General features: G+C 40.3%; 1 protein-coding gene and 1 non-coding gene across 2 annotated transcripts in view; one reads left to right on the plus strand and one right to left on the minus strand.

The window, feature by feature from the left end:
- Window positions 1–15,735, minus strand: part of ZNF487 (zinc finger protein 487) — a 122,269-nt gene extending 106,534 nt beyond the window's left edge. Inside the window, 2 exon segments of the mRNA XM_070519415.1 lie at window positions 4,484–4,635; window positions 15,265–15,735. Of these exon segments, the coding sequence (XP_070375516.1) occupies window positions 4,484–4,551 (68 nt within the window). The 5' untranslated portion in view covers window positions 4,552–4,635; window positions 15,265–15,735.
- LOC123283687 (U6 spliceosomal RNA) lies at window positions 3,133–3,239 on the plus strand. The gene has a single exon (XR_006524353.1). It is a non-coding gene; the product is annotated as a U6 spliceosomal RNA (small nuclear RNA).
- Window positions 15,736–20,079: the final 4,344 nt, after the last annotated feature.

The following is a 20,079-nucleotide window of genomic DNA, read 5'->3' on the forward strand; positions in this document are numbered from 1 at the left end:
TTGCCAAGTGGTGCCATGTCCGCACCGGGGATCTGAACCTACGAACCCCAAGCTGCCGAAGCAGAAGGTGCGCACTTAACCGCTGCACCACCGGGCCAGCCCCAGAGCTGCTGTTTTAATGGGAAGAAAATAATAAATATGTCATGCGGTAGTGAAGCAAAATAAAGCAGACTATTGGGATGAAGACTGATGTAGAGTGAGAGTGTTGGGGCATATTATGTAGGACTCAGAGGAAAGCCTCTGTGATAAAAGTCATATTTGAGCAGAGAGGTGAAGGCAGGAAGGGAGTAAGGCATGTTGGTACCTGGAAGAAGATCATAGCAAGTATGATTGGTATGATCTAGAGACAGTAAGGAGGCTAGCTGGGCTGCAAGAATGTGAGATAGGAAGAAGAGATCAGACAGCAGGCTTGGGAAGCAGATCCTACAGTGCCCTGTGGTCCCTCGTACTTACCACACTGCTGTCCGGCTCCTCAGAGAGCCAGTGTAGTTTTTATTTTGTGACGCAGGAATTCCTTTCTAGTACTCCTCTTCTCTTCCAGCCTACCATTAATTAGTAGGCTTTGTAAATGCTCCAATAATAAAATGATGTAAAATTTGCAATTGACAATGCTCCTCCAGATAGACTGCTTGTAAGAGCATCACAGCACAGGTGCTGTCAATCACGTTTCATGAATAAGGACATACTTGAAGCCCTTTTTTTTGTACTAAGTCTTCAATATCTGCTGTGTATATTACACTTAGGAGTATCTCAATTCAGATGCTAAATTTTCATCAGAAATATTTGATCTGTATTTAGATTTCACAAAATTTACTATTGAAAAAAAATATTCACATCCCAAGTTATTCCAGGCACACTTAAAGAGTTTTCCAATAACTGAATTGACTATCTGTATTTAAACTTACATTAAAATTAAAAGGAAAAATTCAGTTCCTTAGTCTCACTAGCCATCTTTCAAGTGCTCAACAGTCACATGTAGCTTCATATTGGACAAAGCAGTTTTAGACAGACATTACCTTTTCAAGGAATACCTTTGTGAGCATTCTATTTCCATAAGATTTGTATTTATCTGTTCATTATACTTAACATATCACATTAGAAGTGTGTGAGGGTTTTTGTTTTCTCTGTTGAGAAAGACTGTCCCTGAGCTAACATCTGTGCCAATCTTCCTCTATTTTGTATGTGGGATGCTGGCACAGCATGGTTTGATGAGTGGTGTGTAGGTCCGCACCCTGGATCCAAACCTGCAAACTCCAGGCCACTGACATGAAGTGCACGAACTTAACCAATACACTACTGGGCCGGCCCCCAAGGGTTTCTGTATCTTTTCTTGGAATCAAACTATGGGACATTAAAGGCATCACTCTTATTCACCTCCCCGTCTCCAGAACCTTGTACCATTCCTGACCAAGAGTGGCCCGGGCAAGTTGTTACATTTAGTAAATAGATGAGTAGTGTAGTGGGTTTAATAGTGGCCTCCCAAAAAGATATGTCCAAGTCCTAACCCCCAGAACCTGTGAAGGTGACCATATTTAAAATAAGGGTCTTTTCAGATGTAATTAAAGTAAGGATCTTGAGATGAGATCATCCTAGATTAGGGTGGGCCCTAAGTTCAATGACAGGTGTCTTTATGAGACAGAAAAAGAGAAGACAGACAGAGATACACAGAGAAAAAGGCCATGTGAAGATGGTGGCAGGGAATGAAGGGCAGCCACAAGCTATGGAACACCAAGGATTGCCAGCAGCCACCAGAAGCCAGGAGAGAGGACTGGAACGGATTCCCTCTCAGAACCTCCAGAAGGAGCCAACTCTACTGACACCTTGATGTCAGACTTCTGGCTTCTAGACCTGTGAGAGAATAAATTTTCTTTTTAGTCACCAGGTTTGGCTTAAAACCTGAAACAGAATTTATTAACAGAATCAGCAGGAAAAGGAACAAGTTTCCAATATCCAGAGACTCTCTTGAGAAAAAGTCTTCTAAAACATTTGCTTCCTACCCCTTTCTTTACCATCACTTTTGTCATGCAAATCCCCCATAAACCACTACTGCAAGACACATCTACAAGCTGTGTAGCCTTAAGTTACTAACCTTCTATTTGCCTGTTTCCTCATTTGTAAAACAGTGGTGGTGATATTACTGATGTTATACTCACCACAAGGGAGGTATTCTTAGACTATATTTCAATTGCTGTTACTTCAACATGGTCCTAAGGGGTTTAACCAATAAATCATTTTACAGTTTTATACCTTGATCTGTGATCCATTCTGAGTTAACATACAAGGTATGAGGTTTCAGCTGGGCCTCTTTTATTTGCATATGGGTATCAGCACTTATTTGTTACTCCAGCACTTATTTGTTAACGACTATCCTTCTTCCACTGATTTCCTACAATTTTATCAAAATTCAATTGGCCATATTTGTGTCAATTTCTGGATTCTAGCCTGTTCCGCTAATCTACCCTTTCACCAGTACCATGCCAGACTGATTCCTATACCTTTACAGTAAGTCTTTTTTTTTAAAGATTGGCACCTGAGCTAACATCTAATCTTTTTCCTCTTCTCCCCAAAGCCCCCAGTACACAGTTGTATGTTCTAGTTGCAGGTCCTTCTAGTTGTGCTATGTGGGCGGCCGCCTCAGCATGGCCTGATGAGTGGTTCTAGGTCCGCGCCCAGGATCCAAACCAGCAAAACCCTGGGCTGCAGAAGCGGAGCACGGGAACTAAACCACTCAGCCACGGGGCTGGCCCCTACAGTAAGTCTTAACATTCAGTAGTGTGATTCTGCCATCTTTAGTCTTCTTTTTCAAAACAGTTTTGGCTATTCAGTTCTTTCTTTCATTATATACTGCTTCTCTTTATCTCTGGTAATTTTCATGGTTCAGAAGTCTACTTCATCTGATATCAATACAGTCACTTCAGGCTTCTTTTGTTTACTGTTTGCACGTTATATCCTTTTCCTTCTCTTTATCTTTAAAATGATCTATATAGACTTTCTTATAGATATTGAGTCTTTTTTTAAATACATCTAACAATCTCTGTCATTTAATTGGTATGCTTATGCCATTTATGTTTCATGCCAAAAAGAGTTAACATAGCAGGCCTGAGCCTACTGTCCTTAGAAAGGCCTGCTTACGTGCTCGCTTCGGCAGCACATATACTAAAATTGGAACGATACAGAGAAGATTAGCATGGCCCCTGCACAAGGATGACACGCAAATTCGTGAAGCGTTCCATATTTTTGTACAACTGAAATCTCACAAGGTTGTAATCTATCATAACATTAATAAAAAAAAAAACAAATAAAACTGCTATTAACAATCAAAAAAAAAAAAAAAAAAAAAAGAAAGGCCTGCTTACAAGGCTGGCCCTTGGCTGGCACCTGAGAACGGGCCTGATAAACAGCTGCCCACACTCATTTAAACTTTCCCTAAATCATAAGAGTGGCTTACTGTGCCTAAATCAACAAACAATGTGGTATATGCTGAACACCTGCTTTCCTTCTGGGCATCTGGAATTTCAGTGACTGCCATCAGTCACACAGACACTCTGTGCCTCCATAACGGACCCCCGAGAAAGACCCAAGACTCCTAGTCTCTGGTGAGCTCCCCTGGTAGAGAACACTTCACACAAGTTGTTGCAACTTGTTGCTGGGGGAATTAGTGCATCCTGTGTGATTCCACTAAGAGAGACTCTGGGAAGCTCACGTCTGGCTTCCTCTGGACTTCACCCCATGCATCTTTTTTCCCTTTGCATCCTTATGCTGTAATAAATCTTGGCCACAAGTATGTCTATATCCTGAGTCCTGTGAGCTTTTCTGTAAAAAATAATTTATTTTAATTTGATAACAAAAATTTTAGTTAAATGTTTCACTTAGCAAAACACATCTAAAATGAACAGTAAAAAGAGAGCTTTAAATTAAGGCTTCACAATTTCATATAATCACAAAGACCAGAACCTTACAGTATTAGTATTTAAACTAATTTTTCAAAAGCACGTTTCTCGAATGTGTTTAGAACAACATGGTATAAAAGTTGTACTTCACATAACTGAAATTTCTTCAGTATATACATATAGTGCTAAGGTATTCTACTACAATATAAATTGAAATAAGCTAACAATGCAAGAAGTACTTTGAGGCATTACAAAACACCGAAAAGAAAATTTTTTTTAAGTACTGATTTCCCAAGTTCATGGCACGAATGTGTTACACAGCTTTCACTTCTGTAATAGCAGCAGTTCATTGTTCCTGGGTTCCCTATATAAGGTTAGACTGAAATCAGTGGAATTTTCCTATAAAACTAGCTGTATCAACTTGAGCTGTCTTGACTAATACTTTATGTGTCACTATGCTTCAATATCCACCTGCTTCAGTTCTATGGGACTTGAATACTTCAATATATCTGTGTCCCATGGTTCCTCCGTCTTTTTTCAGGGCCATTTGATATAATCTTCCCATTAAAGTTAACAAAAGATGAAATGATCACCTGATGCCCATCTTCAATTTTGGAAATTCTGCACATCTCAGCAGACAGCACCAGAGTGAGCTGGTCATCAATCCTCCATCGCCTTAAGGACCAAGCATCAGGGACACTTGACAGGGCAGGCATCAAACTAGCTTGGCTACAACATTTTATGGCTGAAAACAAAGCAAAAACAACATAATTTTTCATTTAATATATAAAACAAGGATATGTAATAAGCATCACTTTCCCCACAGTTATAGAGGAGGAAGGTAATAATGACTGAAATTATATAGAGAGACTTAAGAATACCAAATGTGTTTTAAAAGTGAGATTTAACCCCAAGTCTCTCTGATTCCAAAGCTTGTACAAATACCCTCATCCCACCTATAAGCATTATCTAATACTACTAATAGAGTGTGCACAAGTGAACTATTACTAAGTGTGCACAATTAAACAAAATCAAAACGGCACTCAGAACACATATTGCAGTAGGCCCTCTGACCAAAAAACCTAGAAAAATGACAAAAGATATTTCAAAAATATAAATGGGTACCATTGCTGGGAAATGAGAAGGGTCACCCTCAGTGGACATGGAATTTTGAGTAACTCAGTAAAGATGGAATGACCACAGAGTTAGATCCATGATCCCGAACCTATAGGACACGACAGGTGGAAAGGATGCAAGAAGCTCCAGGAACAGTCCGAGTTCTGGGCTCCCTTCTCTTTGTGTTCAGAGGGCTGGAAAGCAGCTGTGGGTCCACTCCTAGGCTGGCACAGTGAGTGTGACCAGTGAGGCAGTAAAGTGTCCTTGGTGTCTGGCAGGAGCCAGGATAATTTTGGAACCCCACATCATTATCATCTCCTGGCACCCATAACCCACACCACATCCCATCCTATTACCCATAAAGGGTGTAGATAAACAGAGTACTTAGAGTCAGGCCAGCAGAGACTCTCACACAACATCTGAGGATAACCAACACCCCAAAGAGCATCACCCAACTGAAAAAACAAAGGCTAACTGAAGAAAACTAAGCCAATACAGCAAATAGGAGATTTTGAAAGATGTACGCCTAATATATGCAGAGAAATATGAGCGATTAGGACAACCTGTAAAAGAAGAAATATCCTTAGTGAAAAAGAACAATTCGTCTTGGATATTAAAAAGTGTCAAAATCTGAAAAAGAAAATGCTTACAATATTAAGGAAGTAGGAGAACAGAGGAAACTTTGTAGAGTGAAATGGTGAACTGGAAGACCTAGTCAATGATCTCAAATGTGGAGCAAAAGAAAAAAGTGTGAGCTTTAGTATTGGGAGTTTAGTATTTAGTATTGGTTATAATTTCTAATATAATTTCTAGTAACCAACTGAATGTTCTAGAAGGAGAAAAAAGAGAATAAATTGGGGGTAATACTCCAAGAATAGTAAGATAATTTCTCCAAATTGGAGGAAAATATGAGTCCATATATTATATGTATTGCTATATGACTAAAGAAGGAGGATAAATATGATTCAGATGCCTTGAACATACTGGGAATACAAATATTGTCAAGTTAAGGCACAGGTGCCTTATAATGTCATGATAAAATTTGGTAATTTGATTATAAGGAACTCCTCTGTAATAGTCTTAGTTCTAATAACCTCTTACATTTAACCAATAATACTGGTTTACTTGTTTGTGATAGGAGGCATATTTATATGGAGTGTGACTAATGATGGAAGCTGGAATTCACCTTGACAATCAAACCTTCTAATTTTTAACTCCTGTCTGTGGCTTTAATAATTGTTATGATTAACAGAACCAGCAAAATAACTGCTCTAATGCCTTGTGGTCATAAGCAACCATCTGCTTTATCCTTATAACAAATTTTGGTTAAAATAAAAAATGAAGAATATATCACAATTTTTTAAACCACCCTTAGAAAATCAAAATTTTTGACAGTTCTAGAAAGGAAACAGAATCACATCAGCAACAATGTTTGCAAGAATACAAGAGAGCAGTGAGTTCCACACACTAAGGGAATATAATTTTTATCCTAAAATTCTCAATTAGAAAATAAATTAACCAATAAGACCTAAATGCAGATTTATTTTGATCCATGAATACTATTTTTAAGAATTATTAGAGGATATAATCTATCAAAATAAAAAACTGATTGTAAAAGGAAAATATGATGCAAATAAACAATAGTTATAGAAGAAAAGTATACAATGTATTGCTAAGTCTAAATTAATATAGATTTTTAAAAATAAAATAAAATTCTAAAATTAAGATTGTAAATAATTTCCATATGGGATATACTGAATAGCAGGAGGCAGGATATGTGCACGCATAAACTATGAGCTAGCAATCCTGCTTGTAAGTGAAATGTGGGAAGGCACATTATAGTGGTAGATGAGCAGGCATCAGTAAGCAGCAGTCTCAATGGAATAACTATCACATACCAACATGTTTAGATGTGAAAATATTGTGCTGGGGGACAAATGAACAAATTCACCAGCAGGTTAGTTATGTGCATTGCAAATACATGCTCAGAAAACAAGTTATATACATAATTTGTATGTATATATATGCATATAATACATATATATACATAATATGTATATACAAATTATATACATAAATTCACATACAAATTAAAGGACATACATAATACAAATTAGAATTGTTGCCATGAGGTCAGAGAACGGAAATAGGAAATGGGGATTAAATGGAATAAACACGAGGCCGGCCCAGTGGTACAGTGGTTAAGTTCGCATGTTCTGCTTCGGCGGCCCAGGGTTCGCCAGTTTGGATCCTGGGTGCAGACATGGCACCACTTGGCAAGCCATGCTGTGGTAGGCATCCCACATATAAAGTAGAGGAAGATGGGCACAGACGTTAGCTCAGGGCCAGTCTTCCTCAGCAAAAAGAGGGGCATTGGCAGCAGATGTTAGCTCAGGGCTAATCTTTCTCAAAAAAAAAAAAATCAAAAAAATAAAATTTAAAAAAAGGGAATAAATGCATAAATATAACAAAATGGACCACAGAGTGTTATAAAACTAAGAAAAAAATATTCATTCACCATTCTGTACTCCAGTCCAAATTTTAAAACAGATAAATAACAAAAAGATTTACGTAAAAAATAAAAACAAAATACAGAGGACTTCCACTGCTAGGCAAGATGGAGTAAGTATGAGGGACCAGATTAACCTTCCCACCTGAAATGATCAAAAAAATTGACAAAACATAGGGAAAACAATTTTCCAAGACAATGGACATCAAACAACAAAGGAGAGAAAGAAAACAAATGAGATGAGCCCTAAAATTTTTTTCTTTTTCCTCCCCAAAGCCTCAGTACATGTTGTATATACTAGTTGTAAGTCGTTCCAGTTCTTCTATTAGAGCTGCTACCACAGCATGGCAACTGACACATGGGTGGTGTGGTTCTATGACCAGAAAGCAAACCCGGGCCGCCAAAGTGGTGAGCACCAACCTTTAACCACTAGGCTATGAGGGCTGATATGAGTCCTACAATTGCCCCAACTTACTGCCTTGAGAAGTTTTTAGACTGTGTTGCTAGGAGAAAAAACTGAGGCAGAGTCTGGTGGACCCCCTCAGTTGAAGAGAGAGATCTGAGAGTCCAGGGAGACCAAGGCAGCTAGCGTTCACAGAACAGACTACCAGAGAGGAGAGAGCTACAAGGAGAGAAAACTCCAGAGATCTGCAGAGGTTCCCCCTTGAGCAACTGGCAGAGCGCTGATCAGCATGTCTATGTAAGGAAACTACCCAGGTCTGGGGAAAGAACCATTCAAAAGCATTTGAGGGAACAGTGACTAGTGCTCACCCAGGGCCTTGAATAGTGCCTGTCCCAAGGTAGCAGACAGGAAAACTTCATAATTCATGGCCCATTGGGTAGAGTACTCAGGAAGATCTTGCCTCAGTAGTAGGGAATAACTAACGCTAGACTGAGCCCTGCCTTGGACCTGCCTAACAAATCTCACAAAAATGAATACCAAAAACAATCAAACTGTTTTCAAGTAACTTAACTATATCCCAGAATAAAGCTCAAAAAGATTTACAGGAATACAAAATATCCAGCACTCAACAAAGTAAAATTCACAGTGCCTAATATCCAATAAAAGATTACCAAGCACGAAAACAGGCAAGAAAATATGATCTATAACAGAGAGAATAATGAATGAATTGAAACTGACCCACAACTGACACAGATCTAAGAATTAGCAGAAAAGGACTTAAGCAGAATTACTATAACTGTACTCTATGTGTTCAAAAAGTTAAGTTCAGGCATGAAAGATATAAAAACACCCAAGTCAAACTTTTAGAAATAAAAACTATAATGTCTGAGATGAAAAATACATTAGATGGAATGAAGAACAGATCAGACATTGCAGAAGAAAAGATTAGTGAACTTAAAGACAATGAAGTTCATTTCTCAACCCGCAAAATGGAAAGAACATCTGTGAGCTGTGCGATGACTTTAAGCAGACTAATAGACAGACAACTGGAGGAGGGGACAGAAAAAACATCTGAAGAAATGATGGCCTAAAACTTTCCACACTTACAAAGAACTACAAACCTACAGTTCCAAGAAGCTCAACAAACCCTAAACAAAAGAAACATGAAGAAAACTATACCAAAGAATACCATAATCAAATTGTTCAAGACAAATGATTAAAAAAAAGGTTGGGGCCGGCCCCATGGCTGAGTGGTTAAGTTGGCACACTCTACTTTGGCGGCCAAGGGTTTCACTTGTTAGGATCCTGGGCCGGAACGTGGCACCGCTCACCAGGCCATGCTGAGGCAGCATCCCACGTAACACAACCAGCGGCACTCACAACTAGAATCTACAACTAAGTACTGGGGGGCTTTGGGGAGAAGAAGAAGGGAAAAAAAAAGATTGGGAACAGACGTTAGCTCGGGTGCCAATCTTTAAAAAAAAAAATTAGGGGCTGGCCTGGTAGCACAGTGGTTAAGTGCACACATTCCGCTTTGGCGGCCCAGGGTTTGCCGGTTTGGATTCTGGGTACAGACATGGCACCGCTTGGCAAGCCATGCTGTGGCAGGCGTCCCACATAATAAAGTGGAGGAAGATGGGCATGAATGTTAGCTCAGGGCCAGTCTTCCTCAGCAAAAAGAGGAGGATTGGCGGCAGATGTTAGCTCAGGGCTAATCTTCCTCAAAAACAAAAAAATTAAATCAGTCAGAAAAAACTAACATGTTAAAGAACATACATAAAGACGAGATCAGATTTCTCACTGGAAACAATCCAAAAGAGAAAACAGTAGAGTGACAACTTTAAAGTACTGAAAAGAAAAAACTGTCTAATTCTAGAGATAGCAAAAATATCTTTCAAAAGTGAAGGCAAAGCTCCAGTTCAGGATAAGATGAAGTAAATACTACTTCATATCTACTAAGTACAGATAAATATCCTGAACATTATATAAATAAACATAACAAAACAAAGGTGGAAAGAAAATGGGAGACCAAGACAGGATCTCGGAATCCAGGAAATTACATGTTGAGTTCCCTGGGTTTTCTTTTTGCCTTATATATTCCAGACTGAGTGTTAGAGAAGCCAGCAATCTGAAAATGTCAATAGGTACAGATTTTTAAAAGCCTAAGAGAAGCCTGCTCTTTCGAGCCAAAGGATGAGGAAAGGGGCAACCCTGCAAGACAAAAAAACCTTTAGACAATAACCACCCTACTCTGGCCAAACTCCACAGAAAAGAAGTGTGACGCCATCCCCACCCATATTATTAGCCTTATTAGCAAAGCCTAATAAGAAGTGCAGCCTCACCAGGCTGCAACACAGCACATCTCACCCTCCCGGCCAAGGTGCTGTCATTTAAGGTCCAGTAGGAAACCTGACAGCCACCCCAGTCCACTAGAATGAGGCACCCTCCCATTCCCCATTCCCAGACTGTCAACAGAGGCCAAGAAGAGAAACTGGACTTCCACCCTACCTGGCAGTAATGAAATAGCACATTCCTTTCCCTTGCCAGTGTGGCGTCAGAGAAGACCTGCTAAAAACAGATTTAAGTAAGTCTCACGAAATTGCTCAAAATGTCCAGGATCCAATAAAAAAAAATCACCACACCAAGAACCAGGAAAATACCCACTTGAATGAGAAAAGAAAACCAAAAAGACATCAACACCAACATCTGGAATACCTGACAAGCATTTTAAAGCAGCCATCACAAAAATGCTTCAATGAGCAATTAAGAACGTGTTTGAAACAACTGAAAAAGTACAACACAGCAAAGAAAAAGAAGATTTAAAGAACCAAGTAGAAATTCTAGAACTAAAAAATTTAATCACCAAAATAAAAAACTCACTAGATGAGCTCAAAAGCAGAGTGGAGCCAATTGAGGGGTAAAAAAATCAGGGAACTTGAACACAGAACAATAAATACTACTCGATCTGAATGACAGAGAGAAAATAGAGCAACAAAAACGAACAGAGCCTCAGGAACCTGTGGAACTGTAGCAAAAGACCTGACATTCATGTCATGGGAGTTCCAGAAGGGAAGGAAAAAGAATGTGGGGCTGGAAAGTATCCAAAGAAATAGTGACTGAAAATATTCCAATTTTGGCAAAACAACCTCAAAGAGTAACATGGGAAAACTATAAAGAACTCTACTCACATAAATTTGGCAACTTAGATGAAATGTACCAATTCCTCAAAAAGCTACTACCACAGCTCACCCAACCCAAATAATTTGAATAGCCCTATAATTATTAAAGAAATTGAATTTGTAATTTAAAACTCTCCCCAAAATCTCCAGACTCAGATGGTTTCACTGGAAAGCTATACCAAATATTTAAAGGAGAACTAAAACCAACTTTAAACAATCTCTTTCAGAAAACAGAAGAGGAGGAAACACTTCTCCAGGTCATTTAATGAGGTCAGTATTATACCCTGACACCAAACCCAAAGACATGGGAAAAACAAAGAAAAACTAGACCAATATCCCTCATAAATACAGATGCTAAATCCTTCAGAAAATATTATCAAATAGAATTCAGTAATACAGAAAAACAATTATACACCACGACCAAGTAAAGTTTGGAATATGCAAGCCTGGTTCAACATTTGAAAATCAATGTAATGCAGCACGTCATCAGGTTAAAGAGGAATTATATGATCATATGAACTGACACAAAAAAATTTGACAAAATGCAACATCCCATTCATGATAAAAACTCTCAGCAAGTTGGAAATGGAGGGGAACCACTTCAACTTGATAAAGAGCATCTATAAAAACTACAGCTAACACACATAATGGAGAAAAACTGCACGCTCCTCCCTAAGACTAGGAAGAAGACAAGGACGTCCACTTCACCACTCTAATTCCACATCGTACTGTAAGTCCTACTCAGTGAAGAAAGACAAGAAAAGGAAATAAAAGGCATATGGATTGGAACAGAAGACGTACAACTACCTCTACCTGCAAATGGCACGGTGTGCCACATAAAAACCCCAAGAAACGTACAAAAAAATTCCTCGAACTAATAAGTTAAGCACATAAGACTAACAACAAGATCAACATAAAAATCAATTATATTTCTACATACTAGCAATAAAACATGTGGAAATTTAAATTAAAAATATAATACCAGTTATGATAGCTCAAAAAATTAAAATACCTTAGGTAGCTAACAAATCTAACAAAACATATGCAGGGCTTGTATACTAAAAATTATAAATGCTTATGAAAGAAATCCAAGAAGATCTAAGTAAATGAACATATTGTGGTCACAAATTGAAAGACTCACCATAGTAAAGACAGATGTCAATTCCCCTTCAAAATGACACACAGGTTTGACACATTTCCTATCAAAATCCCAGCAATATTTTTGAGAGAAATAGACAAACTTAATCTAAAATTTATACAGAAAGGCAAAGGAACTAGAATAGCCAAACAATTTTGAAAAAGGTGAATAAAGTTGAACTCCTACTACACAATTTTAGAAATCAGCATAAAGTTACAATGAAGACAGTACAGTTATTGATGAAACAATACACATATAAATCAACAGAACAGACTAAAGAGTCCAGATCTAGACCCACACAAATATGGCCACTTGATTTTTTACAGTGGAGCAAAGGCAATTCAGTGGAGAAAATAGTCTCTTTAACAAATGGTGCTGGAACAATTGTATACCCATATTGTATATATATATCACACCTCATTAAAAAACAAAAACAAAAAAACTCAAAATGAATCTTACATCTATATGTAAATCTAAAAGTGTAAAACTTTAAAAAAAAAAAATATAGGTGAAAAATCTTCAAGACCTAGTGTTACGCAAAGAGGTCTTAGATGTAACACCAAAAGCAAGATCAATAAAGGAAAAAACTGACAAACTTGGCTTCATCAAAATTAAAAACTTTTGCTCTACAACACTGTTAAGAGAAGATAAACTACAAACTGGAAGAAAATTTTGTAAATTACACATCTGAACCTATATTTACAAAGTATAAAGAACTGTCAAAACTCAACAGGAAGGAAACAACCCAATTTTTTAAAATGGGAAAACATTTGACCAGATATTTTACAAAGGGGATATTGGGATGACAAATAAGCTCATGAAAAGATAATCAACATTATTAGCCATTAGTGAAATGTAAATTAAAGCCAGGATAAAATATGGTATGTACCCCTATAGAATGGCTAAAATAAATATTTTAAAATTTTTAAGTTGACAATACCAAGTGCTAGTTGAAGATGCAAAGCAACTGGAATTCTTATGCAATGCTAATGGGAATGTAAAGTAGGACAGACACTGGAAAAATGTGGTAATTTCTTATAAAGTGTAATATTTACTCACTATATAATATAGCAATCCCACTGGGGTTAAGGTGGTAAACTGTACAACTATTTTAGAAAGTGTCCTTATATGATGAAGTGGGCAAACCCTATGACTCAGGAATTCGATCCCAGGTATAGAGCCTAAAGTATGTCTGGCAGATGTGCCCTCTGGCCACCACCTGCTGGTTCAAAGCACCACTGTTTATAATATCCCAAACTGAAAACCAATACGTCCTTGAATAGAATAGTGGAGAAAAAAATTATTGCCTGCTTGTTAAATGGGATACTATAAAACAGCTAAAAAATACTATAGCTGTATGCTTGGTCTTGGAATGATCCTTTGAAGACAACAGACAAGGTTGACTAACAAAAGAAAGGCAATGAAGAAAACATAGAGTATAAAACAACTTCTATATAGAATCCAAGTACATGCAAAACTATTCAATACATTTTTTCCTGGGATACATACAATTTTAGTGTAATTATAAAGAAAAGCAAGTAATTGACAAGGCTAAAATTCAAGACAGTGACGGGGAGGGAGCTGTGATGACTGGAACTACAAAAAAGGTCATAAGCGTAGAGTTCTATTAAGTTCTCTTAAGATTAGTGATGGAGACACAGATCTTGAGTTGAATAGTATTCTTTACACCTTCGAGATAGGTTTTATAATTTCTCTCTTATATGTCATATCTCTTATTTTTAAAATGGGAAAAGGGGCCAGCCCAGTGGCACAGCGGTTAAGTTCACATGTTCCGCTTCTCGGAGGCCAGGGGTTCGCCAGTTCGGATCCTGGGTGCAGACATGGCACCATTTGGCAAAAGCCATGCTATGATAGGCATCCCACGTATAAAGTGGAGGAAGATGGACATGGATGTTAGCTCAGGGCCAGTCTTCCTCAAAAAAAAAAAAAGGGAAAAAAATAACTACACACAAAAATCTTGATCAAAAAGAAAAGACATGAGCCTGAGACAAAGCCCTGGACCCACCCCTACAACCTGCTGAATTTAGGCTCATTCCAAGATGAGGTGTCAAAAAGCCTGGTGGCACAGTAGTTAGGTTCACCCACTCTGCTTTGGTGGCTTTGGGTTCAGGGGTTTGTCCCAGTATGGACCTACACACGGCTCATCAAGCCACGCTGTGGCGGCATCCCACATGAAAAATAAAGGAAGACTTGCACAGATGTTGGCTCAGTGACAGTCTTCCTTGAGCAAAAAGAGGAGGATTGGCAACAAATGTTAGCTCAAAGTCAATCTTCCTCACCAAAATAAAAAGGAACCAGTGCAAAATGTAGTCAAGGGTACGACTAGAAAAAGGGAAAGAAAAACAAATGGCTGAGCACGTACATGCAGCAGCAAAATGACCAGGAAGCAAAGGAAATCAATGAGGAAATACTTCAGATCGAAGTATTCAAATTCAGTGAAGCTGATGAAGGAAGAGCACAGAGAAGAGATGCAAATACAATAGGAAGAAATTAAACTTCTGAGGAAGTCCAAAGGTTTGAAAATATTTCCGCAGGAAGCAGGAAATGGAGAGAAGAGGTTTTGAGTAACAAAGCCTTGTACAAATTTGTGACTTTAAATATGTGAGTATATTGCCTTAAGAAATAAAAGAAAATAAAACTAAAGTAAAAAGAGCCTCTTTCCCACCACGTCTCAATACCCTTAAAGGGGTTCTTGAAGGCTGGTGCAGATGTCTCATCCTTCCAGGTCCTGGGATTACCACCCGTCCAGGACTCGCCCGACATCCCTGCCCTAAGGGAAGGGAGTCCTCAAACTCGGCCCCTTCTGGCTCTCCTTGTCTCGGTCTCCCCAGGTGTGCTGGCGACTCCCCGACTAGAGCTAAGGATCCTCTTGGCTCCCTCCGCAAGGACTCCCCCTGCCACATCCCAAATCTCGGCCTGTCCGTGCTCACCCCCAGAGGGCTCAGTCCCCAGTTGGTTCCGGGTGTGCGGCCCTCGGCTTCGGACTCGCCGTCCGTCCCGCCCCTCACCTCGGGCTCCGAGTCTCTGCGCTCCCGCTCTTCCTCACACCCGGCGCCTCGGTCGTTTCCCTGAGCACCTAGAGGAGGGTGGAACGCGGGGGACTTGGCATTTGTAGCTGATGCAGTTGAGGCTTGTTTACCATCACCATGGAAACCCCTGGCGGCGCGCCCTGAGCGGGGCTCCCGAGGGGCGGAGTGAGGCGCGCGGCAGGCCCGAGTCCACAACTCCCGCTCGTCGTGCGCACGCGGCCCTTCCGGAAGCCCCTGCGTGCCCGGTCGCTACTCGGCCCTCCACCCCAGCACCCAGGTCCCCGCTGCCCGGCTCTGCTTCCAGGTTCTCGCCAAACCCCTAGCTTTTTCTCCTGGAAGATGCAGCACTGTCCTACTTCCAGGACGAAGCCGGAAAGACGCAAAGACCGCGGCAGGGCGGGGCCTCCGCGGCGGCCGGCCAAAGATGGGGCCGCGAGGGCGCCATTGTGACGCACCGGGAGCGGAGCTGGGGATTGGCCGGCGGGCGCAGGGGCGGCCGGGCATGCGGGGCGGGGCGGGGCGGGGCGGGGCGGGGCGCGGCCGGGAGGGGCGCGGCGGGACCCGGGCGATCCTGGAGGGGAGGGTGTGTTGAGTGCTCCTGAGCCTCTGAAAATACCGACTGCGAGAGGCGCTCAAACGGTGAGCCCAAAGGACGCGTGGATTAAAGACCATCGTTTGAAAAGAAATGAGAGTCGTTTCCTGCCGAGGAAGAAATAGGGAACCGAGAAACCGGAGACGAAAAAGGCGGCTGCGAGGGCAGAGCTTGAGCAGGGGGTGCAGGCTGTGCTCCCAGCTCTTAGGTCGCCTACTCCGCACCGTTAAGTCGCCCCACCTTCCCGTTCCTCCGAAAGCCAGGACTTTGGCCTTGGGCCTGGTCCTCAGGGACAAAGTGCTGCGACAGAGGATGTCACCACCAAGACCTTTACTGCTGGGGAAACTCGAGACGGTTCAAAGTCATTTGGGTTCGTGCTACGTCCAGGCTGTGTTTTTGCTCTAAACAGAACAGGTTGGACTTGCCAGACCTTGGTGAGGAGGAGTTAGGCAGATGTACACAGCCGGAATTAGCTGTATCAGGGACCAAGAGTTGTCATATTTCTGTAGCAAAAGCTGCTAAGCAACTTCCTTTTGCTTTCCATCTTAATCATCATCAGGTGCAGCACTGTTATGGCAAAAAGCCTCCCTAAGAGCCGCGGTTCGTAGCTGGCCTGGATTCCCTGATGAACATAAACAATGTCATAGAATATTGACGTCAGATGAGGTCTCTGACAGAATGGAAGAAGAAAATAAGACTGATCATGCGTAAACAGATAAAAAAAAAAAAAGACACTGTGCAACCACAAAAGGATGACCAAACAGCTTTCCGCAGCTAACACGAGTGACTACTGCTTTTCCACTGACAACTCTAGCCCTGCTCCATTCCTCCTACTTTCTAGATTAAGATAATCATTGAATTGCCCCTGCTTTCTAACAGTATCCAATCCAGAACAGACCCGTTTCCTTGGACCCTCCCCAAAATCACCTAACACCAGTCCAAATACTATAATAAGCCCGCTTTAGCACTCCTTTCATGAGACGCCCACCCCATGGTTCCCCATGGTGTGAGGTCTTCCACTCTGCAGCAACTAATAACCCTTCATTGCCAGACAATAAGTATGTCCTTGGTAGTCTGACCGGTGGGCACTGCCAGTATGAATAAACTTTGATATTTATACATGAATTATACGTAACTCATACACCAAAAAAAAAACAACACCCTAGAGCCTATACTTTAATGAGAAATCAAACATTGTGAATGGTAAAATGGGACGAGATCTTGGTGTATAAAAAGCTTATATGCTAAGTGCAATGTGGGATTCCGGATGGGCTCCTAGAACAGTACAAGGACATTAATGATAAAATCAGGTTAAAGTCTGTAATTTAAGAGTATTGTGCCAATGTGAATTTCTCAGATTTGACAAATGTGCCATAGTTATATCAGACATTAAGTATAGGAGAAATGGTGAAGAGTATACAGGAGCTCCCTATCTTTGCAACTATTCTGTAGATTTAAAATTACTCCAAAATAAACATTTTTTAAAAAAAGAAACAAAAACCTCGTATGCACAATTTAATCTGAAAGGAGGAGACTTATTTTTGCTTTTGACTGGGGTGGTAATGGTTATTGCATCTTGTGGTGCCCTGGTTTGAGTGGCAGAAATATAGTAACAATCACAGCTCTTCTACCTCAATTCCAGCCTCTGGCTCTTCCCTTCTCAACATTTCAGGGTTCTTCCCTGGGTCCCCACACACCACCTCAGCCCCTCTGGGCATGTAGCCATCAGTCAGTGAAAGTGATCACACCTGGTCTAGGTCTTGCCCCACTATCTTGTTGTCATGTAGATGAAAGTAAGTCCTGATGGCTTTCAGAGTGGAAATAAGCTGTAATTGGGTAAGAACCACAAAGGTACAGGAGGAGAAGTTGTGTCAAGGCAGCATTGTCAAATCAAAGGAGAAGGAAGCAAGTGCCTCTTTCGACTCCAAACACATTAACACATCTCCTGAGCTTTCCTTGGTGTGGCCTTATCTCACAGCCCCCAGCATTCACCCCAGACTCAGGAGTTAATTGACACTGTAATGGAAGGCATCAGGCTCTGATACACCAACAAAACAAAATAGGATACCCAAGCCTGGACACTAGATAGTCACCAGGGGACTAGATAAAACAGGCCAGCTTTTGGCAGTAACAGTGGATAGAAGTTCATTATGTGGTGGGAGTGGAGGCTGCCTCTATAGCAGTGTGGTCCAATACAAATATAACGTGAGCCACGTAGGTGATTTTAAATTTTTCTAGTAGCCACGTTTACAAAAGTAAAAAGAGATAAAATTTTAATGTTTTTATTTGAGTCAACATATCCAAAATATCATGTCATATGTAATCAATATATAAAATTATCAATGAGATATTTCATATTCCTTTTCTGTATTAAAACTTTGAAACGATATTTTCCACTTACAGCACTTCTCAATACAGGTGCTAAATTTTATGGGAAATACTTAGATGTATATTTAGACTTCATAAAATTTACAGTTGAAAAAGTAGATTCACATATCCATATTGTTCCAAACATACTTAAAAGTTTTCTAATAACTGAATTGAGTATCAGTTTTTAAATTTAAGGTGAGGATGTGGAGAAATTGGAACTCTTGTGTGTTGCTGATAGAAATGTGAAATGGTGCAGCTGCTGTGGAAAACAAAACACTATGGCAGCTCCTCCAAAAATTAAAAAGAACTACCATATGATCTAGCAATTCCATTTTTGGATATATAACCAAAAGAATTGAAAGCAAGGTCTCAAAGAGATATTTGTACACCAGTTGTTCATAGCAGCATTATTTACAATAATCAAAAGGTGGAAGCAACCCAAGTGTTCATTGACAGTTGAATGAATAAATAAAATGTGGTATATACATACAGTGGAATATTATTCTGTCTTAAAAAGGAAGGAAATTCTGAGACATGCTGCAACATGGATGCACCTTGAGGATATTATGTTATGTGAAACAAGCCAGTCACAAAAAGACAAGTACTGCATAATTCCACTTACCTGAGGTATCAAAAGTAGTCACATTCATAGAGCCAGAAAGCAAGATGGTGAAGTTGCCAGGGACTAGGGGGAGGCAGGAGATGGGGAGTTGTTTTCTAATAGGTAGAGTTCCAGGTTTTCAAGATGAAAAGAGTATGGAGATTAGTTACACAGCACTCAATGTACTTAACACTACCAAACTTAGAAATGGTTAAGATGGGGCTGGCCCGGTGGCACAGTGGTTAAGTTTGCACGTTACACTTCGGTGGCCCGGGGTTCACCAGTTCGGATCCCACTGCTTGGCAAGCCATGCTGTGGTAGGCGTCCCACATATAAACTAGAGGAAGATGAGCACGGATGTTAGCTCAGGGCCAATCTTCCTCAGCAATAAGAGGAGGATTGGCAGCAGATGTTAGCCAAGGGCTAATCTTCCTCAAAAGCAAAAACAAAAAAATAGAAATTGTTAAGATGGTAAATTTTACATGGTGTATTTTACCACAATTAAAATAAAAAGTCAGGTCCTCAGTGGCACTATTCCAGTGCTCAGCAGCCCTGTGTGGCCAAATGTCCCCCTTATCACACAGTGCAGCTTTAGACTAAGAGAAAGAAGGAACTGAAATCCTACTATCTTCAACTGCCTCTCTGAATGGGCAGCCCCGGCTCTGTCTCTGCTTGGAGCCCCTACCTTTCTTTACTCCACCTGGAGGGTCAGAACCTCTTACCTAAATCCTAGGTGTAGTAAATACTCACATTAATTACTTCAGAATAAGCTTCAGTTTCTTTTAGGGGGTTTCCCTTTTGTGCAGAAAGAAGTGCAGGATTCTAATATGTTAGCCATCCACTTAACCCCGTGGGTGTAATATTTCTCAGACGGGAGGCACAGGAAACTTCCTCTAACTCCAATTTTCACCCCATAGAATTTATCCCAAAATGGATTCTTTCACACTGAAATCAATGTGATGCAACCTCTAAGCTTTGAAAGTAACTATATAAAGTTGTCTCACTTGTGAATGGCACAGAGATTTGAAACCCCAGGGCCAGAGGAGAGAAGGAGCAATGGGAGGCATCATCAAGGTTTGCTCTTGACTTTCCCTCTAGGGCTTAAGTGTGGTTGGCTCTTATTTACAGTTTTTAGTACAGTTTAGGTTCCTAACAAGTGCTTAATATGTATTTTAGACAAGGATTGAGTTGTGTTGTTTTATAGTAATGTTTGTATTTTATTACTATGTGA

The sequence above is a fragment of the Equus asinus genome, chromosome 2 (assembly GCF_041296235.1).
Source record: "Equus asinus isolate D_3611 breed Donkey chromosome 2, EquAss-T2T_v2, whole genome shotgun sequence".
Taxonomy (NCBI): domain Eukaryota; kingdom Metazoa; phylum Chordata; class Mammalia; order Perissodactyla; family Equidae; genus Equus; species Equus asinus.